The sequence below is a fragment of the Ranitomeya imitator genome, chromosome 1, assembly GCF_032444005.1.
Source record: "Ranitomeya imitator isolate aRanImi1 chromosome 1, aRanImi1.pri, whole genome shotgun sequence".
Taxonomy (NCBI): domain Eukaryota; kingdom Metazoa; phylum Chordata; class Amphibia; order Anura; family Dendrobatidae; genus Ranitomeya; species Ranitomeya imitator.
Window position 1 is genome coordinate 693,045,460 of NC_091282.1, and position 24,747 is coordinate 693,070,206.

Consider the following 24,747-nt stretch of genomic DNA (forward strand, 5'->3'; position numbering starts at 1 on the left):
TTCAGCTTTTTTACAGATGCTGTTATGTTTGCATCAAGAGTTTGTTGAAATTTCATTGAATCCATTCTTCCCTCTACCCGTGAAATGTTCCCCGTGCCATTGGCTGCAACACAACCCCAAGGCATGATTGATCCATCCCCATGTTTAATTGTTGGCGAAATGTTCTTTTCCTGGAATTCTGTGCCCTTTTTTTTCCACACGTACCTTTGATCTTTGTGGCCAAAGAGTTCTATTTTAACCTCATCAGTCCACAGGACTTGTTTTCAAAATGCATCAGGCTTGTTTAGATGTTGTTTTGCATACTTCTGACTCCAAATTTTATGGTGAGGACGCAGGAGAGGTTTTCTTCTGATGACTCTTCCATGAACACCATATTTGTTCAGGTGTCTCTGAACAGTAGAACAATGTACCACAACTCCTGAATCTGCTAAATCTTTCTGAAGATCTTTTGCAGTCAAGCAGGGGTTCTGATTTGCCTCTCTAGCAATCCTATGAGCATCTCTCACTAAAATAATGCTTGGTCTTTCAGACCTTATCTTGATCTCTACTGTTCCTGCCATTTGTTAATTGCATTTAGAAATGAGTAAAGGACAACTTGAAAACACTTTGCTGTCTTCTCACAGCCTTCTCCTGCTTTGTGGGCCTCCACCATTTTCATTTTCTGTGCTAGGCAGCTGCTTAGAAGAACCCATGGCTCCTGTTTTCTGGTGCAAGGTTAGAGAAGGCTGGGTTTTTATAAAGCTGGGAAATTTGCATCACCGGGCCTTTTCATACGATGATAGTGAACGAGCCATAACGCTAACAGGCTAATTAAGGTCTGAAACTTTGGTCAGAGGTATCTGTGCACACAAATCTCCAAGGGTGCCCAAACTATAGCATCAGCCAATTCTCCTTTTTTGGAATTTTTAAAATGTGAAAATATTTTTTTGCCTAAAATACAAAGGAAATGTGTCATCTTTAACTTTAGGCCTTTTAGAGATCATGTCAGCAGAGTATTGTGCTGGTTAAACTGAGCATCCAGAGCATCTATCTTGGAAAAAGGACCTGGGAGGGTTCTGAGTGCTGCTGAAATGATTCAGCAGCCCCGGTATCGCACAGCTGTTCTGTGCAGGTCTTAGAACACCTCTACTGTTTCCTTTAGAACAATAGTGTCATGTTGTTTCCTTTTCTGGATAACTTATATACTTTTGTAACATTCTCTTTTGTTGTTTTTTTACCATTCTCTTGCTTTTATTTTAATGCTGATTTTATCAGCGATGAAAGAAAAAAATTGCCAAATAGCTTCCTGCCCCCCATGCTGCCCCTTTCTCCCGTCCGCAGATAGATTAAGGCTGCCTCTCCCCCTGTCTGCTGCTTACCTACACATTACTGGTCAGTACAGCCACCCAAGGTGACTGTTATCACTTAATTAAATCCTTGCACGCTGAGATGAAAAAACAACAGTGCTCATTCATTCATAACCTGAGGAGAGAGGCCTGTCCTCCCTCCCTCTCTCTGCCTCATTCCGCCATTCCCTCCCTCTGTTTCTGCCTATCCCTTGCCAATTCTCTCTCTACCTCTTATTTCACTCTGGCAGGGGACCCTGTGCACTGTTTTAGCTCTGAAGACATCATGTGACACATCTTGGCTCAGTCTTTACAAGTTCTGATCATCCTTTCTTGTCTCTGTCCCATTGTTTTGTAGTTGCTGCTGTCACTCCTATCTCTTTCTGCTATTCTTTTCATTTTATTCTCCTTTTTTTTTATTAATATCTGTTAATCTCTCCATGCTAGTCTCTGCTTTCTTAGGTGACTCTTGACATCCTTTGCTCCTTGATCTCTCCATTCTGTGCAGATATTTTTGCATTCACTTTAGCACTCACATATATGCAGACAATCTTCTTGCAGCTTAAGCCGCTTGTATAGCAACAGCTGATTAACCAAAGTAACAGTCTGTAACACACAAATCCATTGTACTTCTCATAGTTACCGTTACTGGTGTACGTGGAATGTTGAAGAATTGGGTTAGACATGTATGGCAGCCACAAGGTGGCACATATAAGTCCTGTAACAATTTATTAGCTGTCACCTTTTGTAAGTATTGGTCCTCAACCTCCACCTTGCCTACATGTCATATACATTACATTCCTATAGAGCTCATCCACTGGTGCCATAAAGAAATGGATGGACAATTGTTTGGATTGGGGCCTTCTAAGACACCGGTAGAAATGTATTTCTGTGAAAAGAGACATTTTTGGATTGCCATTTGTGAAGGTTCACCCCATGGAATGTAAGGATTAAGATCAAAGAATTCGGTACCACATGTGACACTTTTCTGTAGATAATTTTCCTATAGTAAAAATTACTTTGGCACACAAGTAATAGGTAGAATCTTGTTGTATAGTTTTATTATAATCCGGCCCATTCAGAACAGAAAAAAACTAACGTTTCGACCATAAAAGACATTTGTCGATTTATATCTGCAAGTTGGGGTGGTCGGAAGATCCGAGTGATGACTTGGCTAGTTCTGCATCACTCTGCTCTTCTGGCCACTCCACATTCAGATTTACCCTAACGGAGGCCTTATACTGCCGAAATAATTTTTTTTTCTGTTTGGCAAGGGTTGGATTATAATAAAATTATACACCAAGATTCTACCTGCTCTAATCACTTATGTGCCAAAGTATTTTTTTGCTATTTGATGACAGAGTCTTTCTTCTGAGCACCAACAACAGTTAGAGCGACCTTATCTATTTTTCGATAATTTTTCTGTGGACGATCTTTGAATACTATGACAAAGACAAATGTGTGTGGATGTGACAACTTTGGAAGCGTTAATGCTACACCTCAACGTTTCAGACCAAATCGTAAATAATACCTGTGCTGGTGAAAATGATTGCAAGTAGAATTGAAAATATGCATGAATGATAAATGGTGCATTTCATCAGCATATTCATGCCAGTCGCAGTTGACCTTGATTACTTTGTGAAGTGGACTAGCATTGAAAACAAAAAAAAATTTTCTTGTTATGTTCAAATGCAGAAGTAGAAAAATGTCTGTCTAGCACAGGAAAATTTACATTGGAAAAAAAGTATTTTAAAATTACAATATATATATAAAGATTCCATTCCTGGGTAGTTTTGTTTTCATTGGACATGCAATTGAGAGTACAAATTCAAGCTAATAGAATTAATTAACTAGTCAATTCCGCTGTATGCTGTTTAGTAGCATTGTTCACTTGCAGGCAGCAGACATTCATTTTAGTATGGGGCAGAATAATACTTGAATTACTCTAGCACTTTACTTCCTCCCTGCTCATGGTAGATGGATGGATGGATCTAGAAAAGTGGGATGATTTTTGGAGGAGGCAGGTGGAGGGGCAGGGAATCACAGAGCGGAGGCAGGCGGATTGGCTGGGGAATCACAGAGCGGAGGAAGGCTGAGGGGCAAGGGAATCACAGAGCGGAGGAAGGTGGAGAAGCCGGGGAATAACAGACTGGAGGTAGGTGGAAAGGTAAGGGAATCACAGAGCAGAGGCAGGTGGAGGGGCAAGGGAATCACAGAGCGGAAGAAGGCGGAGAAGCCGGGGAATAACAGACTGGAGGTAGGTGGAAAGGTAAGGGAATCACAGAGCAGAGGCAGGTGGAGGGGCAAGGGAATCACAGAGCGGAAGAAGGCGGAGAAGCCGGGGAATAACAGACTGGAGGTAGGTGGAAAGGTAAGGGAATCACAGAACGGAGACAGGTGGAGGGGCAAGGGAATCACAGAGCGGAGGAAGGCGGAGAAGCGGGGGAATAACAGACTGGAGGTAGGTGGAAAAGTAAGGGAATCACAGAGTGGAGACAGGTGGAGGGGCAAGGGAATCACAGAGCGGAGGAAGGCGGAGAAGCCGGGGAATAACAGACGGGAGGTAGGTGGAAAGGCAAGGGAATCACAGAGCAGAGGCAGGTGGAGGAGCAAGGGAATCACAGAGCGGAGGAAGGCGGAGAAGCCGGGGAATAACAGACTGGAGGTAGGTGGAAAGGCAAGAGAATCACAGAGGGGAGGCAGGTGGAGGGGCAAGGGAATCACAGAGCGGAGGAAGGTGGAGAAGCCGGGGAATAACAGACTGGAGGTAGGTGGAAAGGCAAGGGAATCACAGAGGGGAGGCAGGTGGAGGGGCAAGGGAATCACAGAGCGGAGGAAGGTGGAGAAGCCGGGGAATAACAGCCTGGAGGTAGGTGGAAAGGCAAGGGAATCACAGAGGGGAGGCAGGTGGAGGGGCAAGGGAATCACAGAGCAGAGGAAGGTGGAGAAGCCGGGGAATAACAGACTGGAGGTAGGTGGAAAGGCAAGGGAATCACAGAGCGGAGGCAGGTGGAGGGGCAAGGGAATCACAAAGTGGAGGAAGGCGGAGAAGCCAGGGAATAACAGAATGGAGGTAGGTGGAAAGGCAAGGGAATCACAGAGCGGAGGCAGGTGGAGGGGCAAGGGAATCACAAAGTGGAGGAAGGCGGAGAAGCCAGGGAATAACAGAATGGAGGTAGGTGGAAAGGCAAGGGAATCACAGAGCGGAGGCAGGCAGATACATTGGGAAATTACATACCAGTGGCAGACGGAGGGGCCGGGGAATCACTGACAGGGAGGAGAAGACCCCCTGTGCACCGAAATCTAATTAGCAGAAAACTTCAAATGGTGACTAAATTGGAACCACAAAATGGATTTCTTCACCAAAGGTATCAATGTAATCAGTATTACAGCGCCATTGCAGCCAGGTCTAATACTTTACATTACAAAGTCGTGCTGACAGGTTCTCTTTAAGCTGAATTGGCACGACAGTCTAGTCGAAAAGGCTTCAACAAACCACTTTACATGCTGTTAAAAAATAAAAAAAATTAAAAAAAATGATATGTTGTTTTGGTCTTCCTGTAGAATTTATTAATGCCCCATTATCTAGGTTGCAGAATTAGATATGGATATTGCTAGATAAGTATCAGCCTTTGATATTTGCACATAGCTGTAAAATAACTCCATAAACTTTACAGTTCTTTCTTGAGGATAGATGTAATGAGCGCCGATCATCAGCATGTAGCATATCAATCAAAACCAATGTTGAGCGGCTGTCCCAATACTGAGAACATGGCATACCCCAAACTTACTTACTGGCATACACCGGTCTAAATGAATAAAAAATTCACAACAATCACGAGGGTTTCTTAGTACTGCAGACTCCCTATACCCCATCCCAGAATTTTAAGTACACCCGAGCTTAGATACTCCAATATACTCTCAAATATTTAAGGTTAATTTTACTTCACTGTAATTCTATAATTTTCTGTGTTTTGACAGTCAATGTTATCTTCTGACCAATTTTGTATCTAGGCATTGCTTTTTTTTTTAAACAGTATAACAGAGACGATCTGTCAGAAACCTTTTCAAAGTCCACCAAAAGTCTCATTTTTTTCTTGTCTAAACTGATGTCTTTCACTCAGAAGAACATGATCCTGTCCCAGTAGTGAATCCACCGTAGTGGTTGCCTCAGTGTGTTCCTGTGGTAGGTTCCTAAAGGCCCATTGGGCAATTTTGAATGGCTACATCAACCCAAATTTGCACCTTATGAACACTACACAACGTAATGTGTTACGGTATTGTAGAATATCACTGTCTGGTCATGGCCAGAGATCTCTTTTGTTAAATTCTATTCCTCCATTAGGACATCTAGAGGGTTAGTCATTTAGCTTTTTAGGTTTCAAAATGGCAAATTTGCCTACTTATTCGTCATTGTGGAAACAGGCGGCCTTGTCACAGACCACTAGATAGATTTCCTGTTTACACCTCAGTGCTTGTTTTCACCTTGTGTTGTCTCTTCCAACTTGTGTCAGTACTGAGCCCATAGTTTTCCACGGGATGTCCTCATTCCCCTGGTGAATTAGTTGTTGTGCTGGATTAGGCCTAGAACAAATTTTGGCACCAGTTGTGTTTGGATTCAACTTAAAGAAGAACTCCTCCCATCAAAAATTGTATTTATCCTTTTAATATATTGCAATCATCATATTATATAGCACTGTGTACCTACAATTGCTCATTTTGTCTTTCTACCCAGTTAATTATTCTCTTTTTCCATTAGGTCTATGACATAACATACAGTAATTAATAACTGACTAGCTGAATCCTTCTAAGCTCCATGTAGGAACAGGAGGTCAATTTTTCCTGCATGAGTCATCACCGGAGTGAGATCAGCTGGATCAGGAGTTGAAGAGGGAAATGACTCATACAGGGGCAAGAGATTTCTTGTTCCTATATAGAGCTTAGAAGGATCCAGATAGTCTGTTTTTAATCACATGATGTCATAGACCTAATGGAAAAGAGAAGAATTATCTGGGCAAAATGAGCATTTGTAAGTACACAATGCTAGAGGATATAAACTTTGTTGGAAGTGCTTCTTTAAAATGAAAAAGAAATGATAAATGGAATTCCAGCCCTACAAACATGGATAACCAATAGTGAGGAGCGAATATACTCGTTACTCGAGATTTCTCGAGCACGCTCGGGGGTCCTCCGAGTATTTTTTAGTGCTCGGAGGTTTACTTTTTCTTGCCGCAGCTGAATGATTTACGGTACATCTGTTAGCCAGCTTGATTACATTTGGGAATTCCCTAGCAACCAGGCAACCCCCACATGTACTTATGCTGGCTAACAGATGTAAATCATTCAGCTGCGGCGATGAAAACTAAATCTCCGAGCACTAAAAAATACTCGGAGGACCCGAGCGTGCTCGAGAAATCTCGAGTAACGAGTATATTCGCTCATCACTAATAACCAACCGTATAGGAGCTGTCATGGTTGTCTTATTTATTGGTGATATTTTTAATTCTGGAGGAATACATTATTTTCCCTTTCTTGTTGGGTGCTCGTTTCGCCCCAGGATCTGACTCTGGGGCGCAAATTTGTGCTGGAGGTGTGTGCCTTTTTTCTGCTCGTGCTCCCTCTTCTGATGATGCGCAGAACTTTCTAATATCTCATTTTTCAACTCCAGGGTTTTATGCATTTGTCTACGTATTACTGTCTTTGCTTTTCCAGTGTACATTGTCTATCACTTTATGTATAGCTGTGCTTTCCTCTTGTGTACCACACTTCCCCTTTCCCCCTTTTCGGCTGTCTCCTTCCTGTTTTCCTGCCTGTTTTCCTCCCTTCCTCTCCGTTTGTGACTGTCTCTTGTTCTTTTCCCCGCAGTCTCTGGACGGATTTGTATTTGCACTAAACCAGGAGGGAAAATTTTTGTACATTTCGGAGACTGTGTCCATCTACCTTGGCTTGTCTCAGGTGAGTGTCCCTCATCTGTCTCTTCACACTTGGAGCATCATCATTTATCTGTCATATGCATATGTATTTTTTTTTTCTTGAAAAAATGGCAAGTGCGTATGAAATCTTCGCGTTACCAAGTGTATTAAAATGGGAAATTGTCAAATGTCAATATATTTTGGGCGTTAAATAAACATTTAATAGTTAGCTATATTTTATTTTTTTCTCACTATTATTATTGGGCAGTTTGCAAAAAAAGCAAAAGGTGATTGTCGGCATAAATAATAGAGTCCTATTCACTTACCAGAATCTACAAGTACGCATCGGTCACCTATGCCGAGCGGAGGTATACATTTTGTGGGCTTCATGAATATTGATGAGACGGCAGCTTATCAGTTCATTAAGTATTGAGGCAGTGATGCCAACAATGTCTGGGGTAGAGTTTTCTAACCTTTGTTTTACTATGGGGAGCTCCTAGGATGAATATTCATATTTTGAACTATGGATCAGAAAAAGATAATAGGAGGGAGCACGATTCAATTACTTCTGTCTTATTATTAAGGGATTTTATTATATTTTTCTGTTGAACATAGAGAAAATGTCTGCACGTGTCCTCTACTGTCCATACGGTATGGAACACATTGTAGTGCTATACAAACAACTCCACAATCCCCGTTGGTGTTTTGTCCACGTGCTGCCTAGTATTCCTATGTACATGCCACAGTAGTCTCCATATAGCAGTGTCCCGTTCATCCATCACTATATTACTACGGCATAGTGCCAGTAGCGATATCTCACTGCTTAGGTCCTCACAGGGTATGATTACTACTAGAAGATGATCAGTAGTCAAATGTTTCACCATGTTTTATCCATATTCAGTCCAGAAAATGGCTCCTTGTTGTATGTAACACCTCCATGTGCTACTTCTATGTCTCCTCCGTGTTTTAAGCATGCCCCTTTTGTCACATTTATTACCTCTTTCTGTACCATATGCACCTTCTCTTTCCACATGGCCAAGTTTCAAGTTGACTTTCTTGAGCTATGGAAATAATAAAAAAAAAAATATTATTTTACTTTATTGAGAAAATGTTGGTTTTTTTTTCGCGTAGCATTCACATGTATATGATGGTGCCTGGGCAAGATGTGCTGACCACCTAGATGGCGATGGCACTTGTCTACTCCCACCCTCTGTGGAGTTCATTACTGATGTGTATGTGTGATTATCGCATATTGATGAGCCGATTCAGGGTAAAGCGGTGGGCATCACCCCATATTAATGCACCGCTCGCCTTGTCTCAGTGGGTTCTTGCTCTTTGCCTGATGTGACCTTGGAGAGGGCAGCAGTGTGTCCCCGGTGTCCTATTATCGGCTGTTCCTGGCGAATCCGTGTGCCGTGGGATCTGACACTGTCACTGCTGTCTGCTTACCTATCCCATTAAATAAGATCGGGTAGAGAAATATCTGTGATGCATTTTAATAGCCCTGAAATAAGAAAAATGGGCTCCAAAGTCCCACCTGCTTATCTTCCATGACACTTCACGCAAGAGCAAGCATTCATTCTCCAATACTGAGTGCAGGAAAATATTTGGAAGATTTTTGATTTTTTTTTTTAGTCCCTTCTGTCTACTTGTATTGTCATTTTACATAATTGCCATTTGCTGTTTTTCCATTAACGCTAATGCATTGACACACTATGGAGCGCTCCAGAGCATTGCTCCGAGGAAATCTGAGAACAGTCTCAATTAGGTTGTGCGGAACAGTCTGCCACGTACACAACTATGGTTTGTGTGCACAGTAATGTACGAGTAGTAATGATCTTCTTAGTATGCTGCAGCTATAAGGTAAGGCAGAGTCCTGTAAGGTAATGCACCTATAGTCCAGCTATATGAATTATATCAAGCTTCTGCAGAGATGGTGCTGCTCAGTACTGCTGGTGTCTTAAAGGGCAATGCATGTATTGACCCATCACCAATGGCCACACACTTTTGTATATTTTTCATAGATTACTGCTATTTATTAAAGAATACTTTTATTTTTACATCCAAAAACATGTTGTAAATCATTTTTAATATTCTATGAAAGTGAAGCTGCAATGACCAGTCAGATGAGCAATATGATATTGTATAATCCCGCAATGAGCAGATTATAATCCAGCAATGTGATGATGGATTGGTTATAACCTAATAATGTGATGAAGAGCAGCAAAGTGTCCCTGGTGTCCTATCGGAGGTTAGTAATGTGATAGAGAGCAGAACATATTCCAGCAATAATTATATTATTTATTCTTCTGACGTATATAGCGCCATCACATACCACATCATCATCACTGCCCCTATTGGGGCTCACAATCTAGATTCCCTATTGGAATGTGGATGGAAACTGGAGAACCTGGAGGAAACCCACGCAAACACAGGGAGAACATACAGACTCCTTGCAGATGTTGTCCTTGGTGGAATTTGGACCCAGAACCATGTACTCTACATGTATCTGTGTGCATTTTTATCTTTAATTTTTCACTACTGAAAATCTGAAACATATTTGGGGTTGATTTGTCAAACTTAAAGGGAACCTGTTACCCCCCTCATGTGTTTGTAACTAAAAGAGCCACCTTGTGCAGCACAAATGCTGCATTCTGACAAGGTGGCTCTTTTAGTTATGCTCCCTGCACATGCTGAAATAAACACTTTTAAAATATGCCCCTCATACCCTGAAATCATCCCGGGGGCGGGTCTTTCCTTCTTAATCAGACGCAGCACAGCCGTCGCTCCGGGCCTGGGCGCACCGGGCGCCGCCTCCTCTTGCTGCATTATCGTCCCCGGCGTACAAAGGGCAGCGCAACTGCGCACGCCCGAAAAAAAAATTTAATGCGCAGGGGCCATAATGCTGCAAGAGGAGGCGGCGCACACAGGCCCAGAGTGACGGTTGTGCTGCGTCTGATTAGGGGGGAAAGACCTTGCCCCTGGGACGATTTCAGGGTATGAGGGGGCACATTTTATAAACGTTTATTTCAGCGTGTGCAGGCATCATAACTAAAAGAGTCACCTTGTCAGAATGCAGCATTTGTGCTGCACAAGGTGGCTCTTTTAGTTACAAACGCCTGAGGGGGGGTGACAGGTTCCCTTTAACTGAGCGAAACTTTGCGCCAAAAAGTGTCTTTCATGGCTGCACCAGATTTATTTTGTTTGAGACACTTCCTCCACCTTACTTGACAATATGCCATGTATCTCAGCTAAAAGGGTGTGTGGCTTAACATGCAAGGCTGTGTGCCAAGAATATACTAAGATTTTTGATGTTTGTGGCACCAAAGCGAACTAAAAGGTGATCTAAAATTAGTAGATTATTCGTTAAGCATTTTATGCCAAAAATTAAAAGTTGCAACACGTACAATAGTTGCAAATTTATTCTTTTTTTACCAAAAAGTTTGCCAAATTTTTAAAAAGGGACAATCAGTAGCAGATGGTTCGTGAACTAGCACTGTCAGATTCACTATATTTTAAGCCACAAAAGTAGTAATAAATTATAGCAGAAAGGTACAAAGTCTATGACTGGAGTACAGTTTTTGTCTCTAGTGTGTAAGGAGCCAAAACTGCACAAAGTTCATTAAGAGCTGAACTCCTCTTAGTAATTTTGGCACAGCTTACAGCTGTAGAAAATGGCTGTCTTGATGAATCCCCTCTTCCACGAGACAGTCTAAAGGTGCTCCAGATTTATCAAACAGACTGAATCAATAAGCTAAATCTGCAGGATTTTAAGACTTACGCCCCAATGCATATGGTGGTAATGTTGTCTGAGCCCACTGATACCGACGGATTCGCCCAACATTCTAATATGTATGGGGACCCCAGACAGATGATTGTCAGAGAAGTTATGGATACAGCATGTCTGATTTTCAACTTCTGATCCTATTGTTCTCTGAGATAAGCTGCATTAGAGATGTCTGGCAGCAGCTCTCTCATAGAAAACATGGGAGAGAAGACCAACATTTCTGCCAGCTGAACAAATTGGCTGAACCATTGTTCAGCCGACCCATCGTTCAGCCGACCCATCGCTCAGCTGACCCATCATTCAACCTACCCATCGTTCAGCCGACCCATTGTTCAGCCGACCCATCGTTTAGCCAACCCATTGTTCAACCAATCCATTGATCAACCGACCCATCGTTTAGCCCACCCATCATTCAGCCAATCCATCATTCTGCCAACCCATCGTTCAACCAATCCATTGTTCAACTAACGCATCGTTTAGCCCACCCATCGTTCAGGCGATCCATTGTTCCACCAAACATAGACATCTAAGTTGTGTGGGGGCTTAAGTTTTAACTGTGTAAAAATTGTGTGATGTTGGCTTTAGTTGTAGTCTGTATTCACAGTATTGCTGGTCAGTATTGGCAGCAGGTAATTTCCCTTAATGCATTGGGGAACAACTCTTTCTACATGCAATAACTCTATATTACATGTCCAATAAGGCAATGCACCATAGAATACCATATATGGGCATTAAGTCAGCAAGGAATGCTGGGAGATTTTAGCTCTGAAGACTAGAGTTGAGCGTCTTTTACTTTTTTCGGATCGAGTCGGGTTTCGCAAAACCCGACTTTGTCAAAAGTCGGGTCGGGTGAAATCGGCCGATTATTGCGAAAAGTCGGGGGCCGACTGAAACACGAAGCCCAATGCAAGTCAATGGGGAATCAAAGTCGGCAGTGAGTGGAGGACAGGAAAACACCTACAGTGCCCATTTTAATGCCAAAAACATCAATTCTTATTACTTAAGCTTGTCAACCTTAATTTACTTTATAATCATAGTTAGGCATTGAAAACTGGGGGTCATTTGGCTAAAGTTGTGGGGGGGTAGGGCTGGCTCAAGATTTTCGTGGGCCCAGAAAACGTGAAATACGTCATGGCGGTGGAGCAGGGAGAGGTAAGTATTTCAACTTTGCGAGTTCTGTGATCCTGAGCAAGCAGGGGGGGCCCACTCGTTGGCACTGGCACAGGACCCCTGATAGTACGGCAGTGTATTTGATGGCGGGTGGCGCCTCCCACTGGCAGAGACACTTTTGCGTACTATGAGGGGCCTTGTGCCAGTGACGTCGCCAATGAGTATGCCCCCCACCTGATGAAGGAACCTGCACTTTCATCTGCACCTTCCTCTTTGTCCCCGTGTAAGGTGGTATAGTATGCGAGAAGGGGAACCTGACTTTCAGCAGAGTCAGATTCTGGCTGTGTAGAGTGCAAGGGGAATGTAGTGGTCTGGGTCAGTGTACCAGCAGACTCATCTAGCAGTGGCTGGCCAATGGGCAGGATGAGGAGGAAACACAGATATAGGCCCAAATAATAAAGTAGGCTAAATGCAGTTCAAAATTGGTAACAGGACTAAACAGGCGGCATTGCTTTGTTCAGTGGAGGACAACTGTAATGAGTGGCAGACACAGTTAGTAGGCCCAAATAATAAAGTAGGTTAAATGCAGTTCAAAATTGGTAACAGGACTAAACAGGCGGCATTGCTTTGTTCAGTGGAGGACAACTGTAATGAGTAGCAGACACAGTTAGTAGGCCCAAATAATAAAGTGGGCTAAATGCAGTTAAAAATTAGTAACAGGACTAAACAGGCGGCATTGCTTTGTTCAGTGGCGGACAACTGTAATGAGTGGCAGACACAGTTAGTAGGCCCAAATAGTAAAGTTGGCTAAATGCAGTTCAAAATTGGTAACAGGACTAAACAGGCAGCATAGCTAGGTACAGTGGTGGGCTCCTCTGCTGTGTAGCACAGAGTGGTAGTAGGCGCAAAGTATTAACTGGTCTAAATGGAGGCCAGGACCCCTGTATATTTTAACTATCATCTATCATTTCAACAAATTTGTATTGGCAGTGCCATTGAAGGATTTAACAGCACAGACTACACAGTGGTGGAGCAGGGAGAGGTAAGCATTGCAAGTGGTAGAGCACTGTTCGAGCTGGGGGGGGAACACTCTCGTGGGCGGCGGTACTGGCACAGGGCCCCTCATATTACGACGGTGTGTCCGACGTTGGTTGTGCACCACCACCGTCAGAGACACTTCATTGTACTATGAGGGACCCTGTGCCAGTGCCGTCGCCCAAGAATGGTCCCACCCACCTGTCCAAGTAAACGACACTCGCACGGGTGTTTGCGCCAGGTGGTGACCACGGCCCTGTGGGGGAAGTCAGCCCATTTAGGGAGGTATAAAAATGGCCTATGGTGGACATTCAGCAGCTGCAAATGGAGGAATTGGAGAAGTCAGTAAGAGGAGGCCGAAAGCTAGACATTTTTCAGGCAAGCTACGTGTCAGCAGGGGAAGGTGGGGCAAAATAATTTGAAATCCATGATTGGTTCATTTTAATGAAGGTTAGATCATCCGGCTTTAAAAGCTGTTTTCCTACTCTCAGATAAGGGAGCCTTCGAGGCCTTGTGTAGCCAGACGATGACGCTGGCTCAACACTTCCAGCCTTAGGTGCTATTGTGCTTTTGCCACTATCACCAGATGCACCACCACCATCAGTACCAGCTGGTAACCACCGCCCACGGGCTCTTCCACCAGACTTCCTCATTTTTTGGAAAATCTAACCAAAATAACAACCGTTATATGGTACTGTAAAACAAGGTAGAAGGTGTATATAAACTTGTTGAGAATTTAAATCTCCCTTTTATTTTTGGGAGACTGAACCAAAACTCAGGCCCAGTGTATATAACAACGCAATCTAAGTGGCAGAAAGTGGCTGGCTGACATTTGACAAACTAACAGGACTGAAGTATATCCACTTTGTGAGAATTTGAATCTCACTTTTTTGTGGGGAGACTGAACCAAAACTCAGGCCCTGTGCATAAAACAACACAATGTAAGTGGCAGAAAGTGGCTGGCTGACATACGACAAACTAACAGGACTGCAGTGTATCCACTTTGTGAGAATTTGAATCTCACTTTTTTGGGGGGAGACTGAACCAAAACTCAGGCCCTGTGCATAAAACAACACAATGTAAGTGGCAGAAAGTGGCTGGCTGACATACGACAAACTAACAGGACTGCAGTGTATCCACTTTGTGAGAATTTGAATCTCACTTTTTGGGGGGAGACTGAACCAAAACTCAGGCCCTGTGCATAAAACAACACAATGTAAGTGGCAGAAAGTGGCTGGCTGACATACGACAAACTAACAGGACTGCAGTGTATCCACTTTGTGAGAATTTGAATCTCACTTTTTTGGGAGGAGACTGAACCAAAACTCAGGCCCTGTGCATAAAACAACACAATGTAAGTGGCAGAAAGTGGCTGGCTGACATACGACAAACTAACAGGACTGCAGTGTATCCACTTTGTGAGAATTTGAATCTCACTTTTTTGGGGGGAGACTGAACCAAAACTCAGGCCCTGTGCATAAAACAACACAATGTAAGTGGCAGAAAGTGGCTGGCTGACATACGACAAACTAACAGGACTGCAGTGTATCCACTTTGTGAGAATTTGAATCTCACTTTTTGGGGGGAGACTGAACCAAAACTCAGGCCCTGTGCATAAAACAACACAATGTAAGTGGCTGAAAGTGGCTGGCTGACATACGACAAACTAACAGGACTGCAGTGTATCCACTTTGTGAGAATTTGAATCTCACTTTTTTGGGGGGAGACTGAACCAAAACTCAGGCCCAGTGTAGATAACAACGCAATCTAAGTGGCAGAAAGTGGCTGGCTGACATACGACAAACTAACAGGACTGAAGTATATCCACTTTGTGAGAATTAGAATCTCCCTTTTTTTGGGGGGGGAGACTGAACCAAAACTCGAGCCCAGTGTATATAACAACGCAATCTAAGTGGCAGAAAGTGGCTCGCTGATATATGAAAAAATACAAGGACTGTGGTACAATTTCAATCTCCCTACAATGATCTCCGGAAAAGTATGGCAGCAATAAAAAGGACTGCTGCATACAAAAGTGTGGACAAATAAACAACTGTGCAGAAAGGAGCAACAGGATTTTTGCTTTTAAAAAAGCAGTTGGTTTGCACAGCGGCGTGCAAACAGCAATGCAGCTATCAGGGAGCCTTATAAGGCAGCCTAATAAGCTACAGAGATGATGCACAAAAATATAAACTCCACTATCCCTGCAAAAAAATGGTGGTGTTGGACAGTGGAAATCACTACAGCACAAGCAGTTTTGGGGTTAATCTTCCCTCCCTAACTATATCCCTTCTTCTGATGAAGCGGCAGCAACCTCTCCCTATGCTCAGATCGTCAGAAGTAAGATGGCGGTCGGCGTGCACGCCCCTTTATAGCCCCTGTGACGCTACAGAAAGCAAGCCAATCACTGTCATGCCCTTCTCTAAGATGGTGGGGACCAAGACCTATGTCATCACGCTGCCCACACTCTGCGTCCTCCTTCATTGGCTGAGAAATGGCGCTGAAAGCGTCATACGAAACGCGACTTTTGCGCGCAGATCGCCGACCTCATGGCCGATCCCACACTAGGATCGGGTCGGGTTTCATGAAACCCGACTTTGCAGAAAGTCGGCGATTTTTGAATTTGTCCGATCCGTTTCGCTCAACCCTACTAAAGACTATAAAATTGTCAACACAGCTCTAAACTATACTAGAGACTGTAACCTAAAGTCCATTTACACTTTATGATGCTCAACATTAAACAACCACTTACTGCCAAAAGTATTTGCCGGCCGGCATTCATTTAATAGCCCATTTACACAGGCCGACCCAGCTTCAGATGCACACTGAATGATCAGTAAAAGATCGGTCAGACCACATAGGCTGCCATTGTAATTGGCAGTGCAGGTCCTGTTTACACAGGACGATGTGCTGCCGAGAATGATAATCTTTTGTGCAAGCCAAACAATAAATTCACCCAATGAACAAGCGACTTGCTCATCCACTGGGTGATCGGCAGCCTGCATACACTGCCAGATTACCGTGACTATTATGTTCACGATAATGATGTAGTGTGAATGCACCTTTAGGATGAGCACAAGAAAAGGAATGCAAGTTGTTTACAAGGTTTTTCTTCTGTATGGAAGCTGACAGGAGTTCATAGGTAAACTGATGCTTTATGCACAACCAGTGATGTTCTTCAGGAGGAACGTCCACATTTTATGGAATCAACTGTGGGTCACTTAGGCAGCCACATAGTAGTGAAAGTCCATTAGTGTGATGGTCAGCAATAAAGGAGCCCATTAGTGTCTGGAGAATGGGTAATATGGTTGTCCTGCTAAGTGATGCACTGCACTTTAGAGACAGTCAAGCTGAATGAAAGAGGACAGAGAATATAATCAATAACTTGTAGTAGGAAGCGCTTGTCTGAGTTCACTAAATAGATTTGAAAAAAGAAGGGAATATGGGCAATGGCCTGAAGTGTTGATGCTTGGTAGGAATCTGTCTACACTTGGATTGCAGGTGCCATAAGAATTTGGCATCTTGGACAGTGTTACCATACCTTACTTCTTATACAGCCAAGGTTATGTTTCCTGAAAGCTGGTTTATAGATATCTAATTTGTTTTTTATTACCTTGAGAAAGGCACTGAAATGCTTGGGTGTGAATAAACTACTCTTTGGATCTCATCCTTACCGTGAGTGCAGCTCATAGATTGTGATAATCTCATCTTTGCCAGACGATTATTTGAACGATGCTGACCTCCAGCCACAGGGCTGCAGCTATAGCACAGAATCTTACAGCACACAACCCTACAGGTCACCGCTACCATCACGCTCACCTGCATCTGGCTCCTTACAGAACTGCCCTATCATTGCACATTTGTCCTATCCAAATATTCCCAGCTTATACATACGGGCATAAAGGTCGCTAGCTGATGGTACATCTTGGATTGGCAATCTTTGTCCACTCTTCCTTACAGATCTGTCAGATTTTCAATTGCATCAGCTCTGGGCTCCAGCTGAGCCATTACAAAACTCTGATCTCCTTCTGGTGAAACCACTCTTTTGTTGTTTTGGAGGCATGCTTAAAGTTGTCTTCTTGCTGAAAGGTAAAATTCCTATTCAACTTCAGCCTTTCAGCAGAAGCCTGAAAGTTTTGATGCAAAATTGACTGATATTTGAAATTGTTCATAATTTCCTCCATTTTTACTAAAGACTCGGCTCCAGTTGCCAAAAAACAGCCCTAAACCAAATTCTGCCTCTACCATGCTTCATTCTGGGTTTGGTGTTCTTTTGGTGATGCACAGTGTTGGCTTTGCACCAAACAGACCTTTTGGAATTATGGCCAAAAAGTTCAATCCTTTTTAACCTGTACAACTGTAGAAAACTGCAAGTAAGGATGTGTTCACATTTGCATCCATCATTAACAGAAATTATAATGCAGTACGGCATCCATAGCCTGCCAACAATGGAGGTAACAACTTACAATGGGATTAATTGGCTTTTGCTGTGGTGTATGTTTTCATAAAAACATAGCACCATATGACCGATTGTGTGACAGTGTCTCCTAAAACAGAACAAAGCCTAATACTCAACATATGCACCCAGAGTTCTCCGTACGCAGTCACAAAATATATCCACAGACAAATATTGATCCAGTGGATCCCAAGTTATCATCTTATTATTTGCTGGACTGAGATACTGTACATTGCTATAACTTTGATTTTTCATGTGCCAAACTGATGCACTTTTTATGCTGCCACATACAACAAAAATATGTATATTGTGCTGTATATTTGTTGCTTTTTCAATGGCTTTCTATGGGCAACAAATGCAACACTTGCATAAGCTGGATGTTTGCATAGATAGAATTTACAAACACAATGTGAATAGAGACTAATATTATGATATCAATGTGCTGCATAGCATAATTTCCGATGCACCAAGTGCCATGGCATGGGTCGTAACTGCAGTATAAACCGAATGAACACAAGGCACGTAGGTGAAGAACATTTCTCCAGACATCCAGTGAGCCATGTTGTGAGAGTGGTCTGCATAAATGTTGGAGGTATGAGGCCAGTCCAGCAGATTGAGTGTGAGAGATAATCAAGTGGGTCCCGTAGTCTGGGTTTTAGCTTCACGCCTAGATGCAAATCGAGCCTGCCTGTCAGTGCATTGGCATTTGTCTGTAATTGAGACGTGTGTGTTTTCCTTGTTGAACAGATGGTAGAGCGTGTGTGCTCAGGGAGCTTGCTAAACTATTGCTGCCTTCCCTGGGCCAACACAGAACCAGCTCCTGGGTCCCCGCCACAGGCAGAGGCTTCCATGCCAAGAGAGCATATGCCCAAAGAAAGCCTGGTGCTTTCAGGGAATTGACACATCTGGAATATCTAGGGTACTGCCATAGTCAGATCCTGAGCTGTCGGGAAGCTAGTCTTTGTGCGTACATACAGTGGGGAAAATAAGTATTTGATTCACTGCCGATTTTGCAAGTTTTCCCACCTACAAAGAATGAAGAGGTCTGTAATTTTTAGCGTAGGTGCACTTCAACATGCAAGACAGAGTCTAAAAAAAATCAAGAAAATCATTGTATGATTTTCACATAATTAATTTACATTTTATTGCATGACGTTACCAATAGAAAATAGAATAGAAAAACAGAACTTTAATATTTGGTACAGAAACCTTTGTAATTACAGAGGTCAGACGTTTCCTGTAGTTCTTGACCAAATTTGCACACACTGCAGCAGGGATTTTGTCCCACTCCTCCATACAGGTCTTCTCCAGATCTTTCAGGTTCCAGTGCTGTCGCTGGACAACATTGAGTTTCATCTCCCTCCAAAGATTTTCTATTGGGTTCAGGTCTGAAGACTGGCTAGGCCATTCCAGGACCTTGAAATACTTCTTACAGAGACACTCCTTAGTTGCCCTGGTTATTTTTTTGGGTCATTATAATGATGGAAGATCCAGCCATGACCCATCTTCAATTCTCTTACTGAGGGAAGGAGGTTGTTGGCGAAAATCTCCCTATACATGGCCCCATCCAGCCACTCTTCAATATTGAGCTGTCATCCTGTCCCCTTTGCAAAAAATCACCCCCAAAGTATGATGTTTCCCCACCATGCTTCACAGTTGGGATGGTGTTTTTAGCGTTGTACTCATCCTTACTCCAAACACAGCGAGTGGAGTGGATACCAAAAAGTTCTATTTTGATCTCATCCGACCACATGACCTTTTCTCATGCTTCCTATGGATCATCTAGATGGTCATTGGTGAGCTTCAAATTGGCCTGGACATGTGCTGGCATGAGCAGAGGGACCTTGTGTACCCTGCAGGATTTTAATCCATGACAGTGTAGTGTGTTACTAACGGTAATGTTTGAGACTGTGGTCCCAGCTCTCTTTAGGTCATTGACCAGCTCTTCCCATATAGTTCTAGGCTGATTCCTGACCTTTCTCAGAATCATACTTAGTCCACGAGGCAAGATCTTGCATGGAGCCCCAAACTGAGGAAGATTGACAGTTATCTTGTGTTTCTTTCATTTTTAGTAGTTGTGCCAATAGTTGTTGCCTTCCCCCCAAGCTACTTGCCTATTGTCCTGTAGCCCATCCCAGCCTTGTGCAGGTCTACAATTTTGTCCCTGGTGTCCTTAGACAGCTCTTTGGTTTTGGCTATGGAGGAGATGTTGGAATATGATTGTGTGGACAGGTGTCTTTTATACAGGTAATGAGTTCAAACAGGTGCAATTTATACAGGTAATGAGTGCAGAGTAGGAGGGTTTCTTAAAGAAAAACTAACAGGTCTGTGACAGTCAGAATTCTTGCTTGGCGGTAAGTGATCAAATACTTAGTTCATGCAATAAAATGCAATTTAATTACCGTATATACTCAAGTGTAAGCCAACCAGAGTATAAGCCGAGGCACCTAATTTTGCCACGGAAAACTGGGTAAGCGTATTGACTCAAGTATATGCCGGGTATGCATTGTCCCCTCATCCCTGTCCTGCTATGCATGGCTCCCCGGTTTCCTAGTTGTATGCATGGCTCAGCATCCTCCCCCTTCTATGCATGGCTCAGCGTCCTTCCCTTTCTATGCATGGCTCGGCATCCTCCCCTTTTATGCATGGCTCGGCGTTCTCCCCCGTCTACGCATGTCACAGCATCCCCCCCGTCTCCCCCTTCTATGCATGGCTCGGCGTCCTCCTCCTTCTATGCATGGCTCAGCGTCCTCCCCCTTCTATGCATGGCTCCGTGTCCTCCCCCTTCTATGCATGGCTCCGTGTCCTCCCCCGTCCTCCTTCATACTCACCCTCGACAAAAATAGAGAAAGTCGAGCGGGCACCACCAGAATACTTCTCACCATATATGCCCGGTGCTACCAATGCGCCTGTAAATATCATGCAGTGAAAGGAAAGAAAAAGAAGCGCAAAAGAGGTGCACACTGAGCCACAGTATTAATCAATAACAAATCTTTATTGAGACCAACAAACAGTGCTAGATATTAAAAACATACTTTAAAAACAGCATAAAACATATGCCTACACACACTAAGTCAATGTCCTCTGGATATGAGGACATGATAGAAACCAGACCCCTAAGGAACAATAATCCTACAATGTATCTCCGTGAGTTGCATGCAAAATAAAACCTTATCCAATACAGGTAAGTGCCCGTTAGCCAGGTCCCGGCGTTATGTAATAATAAAAGGAAATGGTGTCCAAAAATATATATAAATGCAAAAAAACTATAATTGGTCAAATATCCAATATGTATATATATATATACTATACACTATGCAGTAAATACACTGCCTAGTATAAATGCATCAGACATGCTACCATTTCCATGATATATATATAAATAGTCACACATATCGCCAGGCCTAGCACCACAGGCACTACCAAATACATAAAGCAGCAATCATGATGTAAATACTCACTAGGAGGTAGGGTCTGCGTGCTCCCTACGCGTATCGCCGCTCTAGGTGGCTCTAGAGGAGATCTGCATGGAGGAATGGGCCAACATACCAACAACAGTGTGTGGCAACCTTGTGAAGACTTACAGAAAACGTTTGACCTCTGTCATTGCCAACAAAGGATATATTACAAAGTATTGAGATGAAATTTTGTTTCTGACCAAATACTTATTTTCCACCATAATATGCAAATAAAATGTTAAAAAAACAGACAATGTGATTTTCGGGATTTTTTTTTCTCAGTTTGTCTCCCATAGTTGAGGTCTACCTATGATGTAAATTACAGACGCCTCTCATCTTTTTAAGTGGTGGAACTTGCACTATTGCTGACTGACTAAATACTTTTTTGCCCCACTGTAGTGGTAGAAACTCATTTCAGAAGATAATGCTGTTTCATAGTCACTGCCATCCTTCAGCCCTTCCTAGATTGGGTGCATGTATCACTTCAACCCCTCCAACTCCTTTACATACTACACCCTCATGTTCCTTCCCCTCCTGCACCTCCTGCTGTAATAGCGAATACATTACCTTTACCACTCCTACATACGGATCCTACACAGAGCGCAAGCACTGCTGCGATGTCGGGTTCCTCTTTGTGCTGTCCGGGCCTGGCGTGGTGCTGTTGCACGCATAGACGCACTGGTATCCTGTAGGCATGGTGTCTGTGCCTGGCGTGCGTCTCACTGTCAGGAGACAGGAAGAGGAATTACCACACCTCTGGCATTCGGAATGCCATGTGCCACCAATGTGATCAGTGCTATACATCTCTCAATGATGAACCATTATGATCCTCCCCCAGCGTCATGGTATGCCATTGGCCCCTATGCACTATAGAAGTCCACAATGATCCCCTTTTCCCTCACACACGCCCCCCAAGGAAGCAGAGTGATTGGATTTTTTTTTTTTTTTTTTTTGAACACCCGACCTTACACTATGGCTGGTCCGAATAACTAAAGCAATTGTTTCCATCCACCTCTCCTGTCTCCCCTTTTCCTCATAGTTTGTAAGCTTGCGAGCAGGGCCCTCATTCCTCTTGGTATCTATTTTGAACTGTGATTTTTGTTATGCTGTAATGTCTATTGTCTGTACAAGTCCCCTCTATAATTTGTAAAGCGCTGCGGAATATGTTGGGGCTATATAAATATTTTTTTTTTTCCAGTACACTATATGGTAAAATAAAAGGTATTGTTCAAAAGTACACCCCTCACATGGCCATATTGACAGAAAACTAGAAAGTTATTGCTCTGGGAAGAGGGGCAGCAAAACTAAAACACAACTAAAAGCCGAGATCCTGAGATCAGGAACAGAACAGACATTTATAGGACATTTCATAACTTTCCCAAATTATTATGAAAGTATTTACAGCACATATTTATTGCATTGCACTACTGAACCCAATTTATTATATATTTTAGGAGTTTGAGTCAGTCCATTTTATACCGACTCCAACTCCATTACTCCAACTCCACAGCCCTCATAGTCTTCCCTGGTATATCAAATCATTTAGAAATTCTCCTGACTGATAACTTTGAATAATGAGAGTCTTTTGCTGTGTTGTCAGCTGTTTATGGACAATGCCTTTAAAATGCAACAAGAAAATGTCAGGAAAATCCTCTAGAGCAGCTAATCTTTATATGGGATTCGTCAGAATCACTGTAAATGATGGCAGCTGTGCACTAACTAATATGTAACATGAGGTTATATGTGACTGGCTAATTCTTAACACAACCCCAATTAATGCAACCACATTATTTTACTTTTGTAATTTTTTATTTCCTCCTCAAAATTATTTCAGTTTGTTTCACAGTGGATTTTATCCTACGGTAAAATAAAATAATAATTTGGGAGATACAGTATATGGATGTGATTATATCTATAGATCATATGGAAGAATAATGTCTGTTTTGAGCAATTCCTTTATATTAGTAGAGTCTCCAATGAATAAGTTGGTTATGTGGTTTCCTGCTGTTTAATCCTCCAGTGAACAACTGGAATCTGTGGGGTTTCATTTTCCAGTAGCACCATCACAAGGAGAAGAAACCCATTAAAATCAAATAGTGCATTGACACAGTGGATCATCAAAATACGGGATGCTCCGTGTAACCTCTTTATTTAAAGGGGATTTTATAAAAGTTGCCTAATAGCTGGCAATATGATGATGACATAAAAAAGCCATACATCACTTTTCATATCCCCTTCTCTGGTGGCCACCAGTAGTCCTGCAGTTGACCATGTCACTGCTGCATTCACACCTTTGTACATCATGGCAGATCCAGTCTTTATTAGAGGCATATACAGTTAGGTCCATATATATTTGGACAGAGACAACATTTTTCTAATTTTGGTTATAGACATTACTACAATGAATTTTAAACAAAACAATTCAGATGCAGTTGAAGTACAGACTTCTAGCTTTCATTTGAGGGTATCCACATTAACCCCTTTACCCCCAAGGGTGGTTTGCAAGGCAATGACCAGGCCAATTTTTACAATTCTGACCACTGTCCCTTTATGAGGTTATAACTCCGAAACGCTTCAACGGATCCTGGTGATTCTGACATTGTTTTCTCGTGACATATTGTACTTCATGATAGTGGTAAAATTTCTTTGATAGTACCTGCGTTTATTTGTGAAAAAAACGGAAATTTGGCGAAAATTTTGAAAATTTCGCAATTTTCAAACTTTGAATTTTTATGCAATTAAATCACAGAGATATGTCACACAAAATACTTAATAAGTAACATTTCCCACATGTCTCCTTTACATCAGCATAATTTTGGAACCAAATTTTTTTTTTGTTAGGGAGTTATAAGGGTTAAAAGTTGACCAGCAATTTCTCATTTTTACAACACCATTTTTTTTTAGGGACCACGTCTCATTTGAAGTCATTTTGAGGGGTCTATATGATAGAAAATTCCCAAGTGTGACACCATTCTAAAAACTGCACCCCTCAAGGTGCTCAAAACCACATTCAAGAAGTTTATTAACCCTTCAGGTGTTTAATAGGAATTTTTGGAATGTTTAAATAAAAATGAACATTTAACTTTTTTACACAAAAAATTTACTTCAGCTCCAATTTGTTTTATTTTACCAAGGGTAACAGGAGAAAATGGACCCCAAAAGTTGTTGTCCAATTTGTCCTGAGTACGCTGATACCCCATATGTGGCAGTAAACCACTGTTTGGGCGCATGGGAGAGCTCGGAAGGGAAGGAGCGCCGTTTGACTTTTCAATGCAAAATTGACAGGAATTGAGATGGGACGCCATGTTGCGTTTGGAGAGCCCCTGATGTGCCTAAACATTGAAACCCCCCACAAGTGACACCATTTTGGAAAGTAGACCCCCTAAGGAACTTATCTGGATGTGTGGTGAGCACTTTGACCCACCAAGTGCATCACAGAAGTTTATAATGCAGAACCGTAAAAATAAAAAATCATATTTTTCACAAAAATTATATTTTTGCCCCCAATTTTTTATTTTTCCAAGGGTAAGAGAAGAAATTGGACCTCAAAAGTTGTTGTCCAATTTGTCCTGAGTACGCTGATACCCCATATGTGGCAGTAAACCACTGTTTGGGCGCATGGGAGAGCTCGGAAGGGAAGGAGCGCCGTTTGACTTTTCAATGCAAA

At 42.6% G+C, this 24,747-nt stretch overlaps 1 protein-coding gene across 5 annotated transcripts in view; it reads left to right on the forward strand.

Annotated features, from left to right (window-relative positions):
* Positions 1-24,747, forward strand: part of NPAS3 (neuronal PAS domain protein 3) — a 628,831-nt gene that overhangs the window by 477,538 nt on the left and 126,546 nt on the right. For 3 of the 5 annotated variants that reach the window (XM_069730521.1, XM_069730532.1, XM_069730528.1), the window contains one exon: positions 7,191-7,280. The exons of the other annotated variants lie outside the window; for them this stretch is intronic. In XM_069730521.1, coding sequence (XP_069586622.1) covers positions 7,191-7,280 — 90 coding nt within the window. The remainder of the gene's footprint in view (positions 1-7,190; positions 7,281-24,747) is intronic. 5 annotated transcript variants of the gene reach the window in all.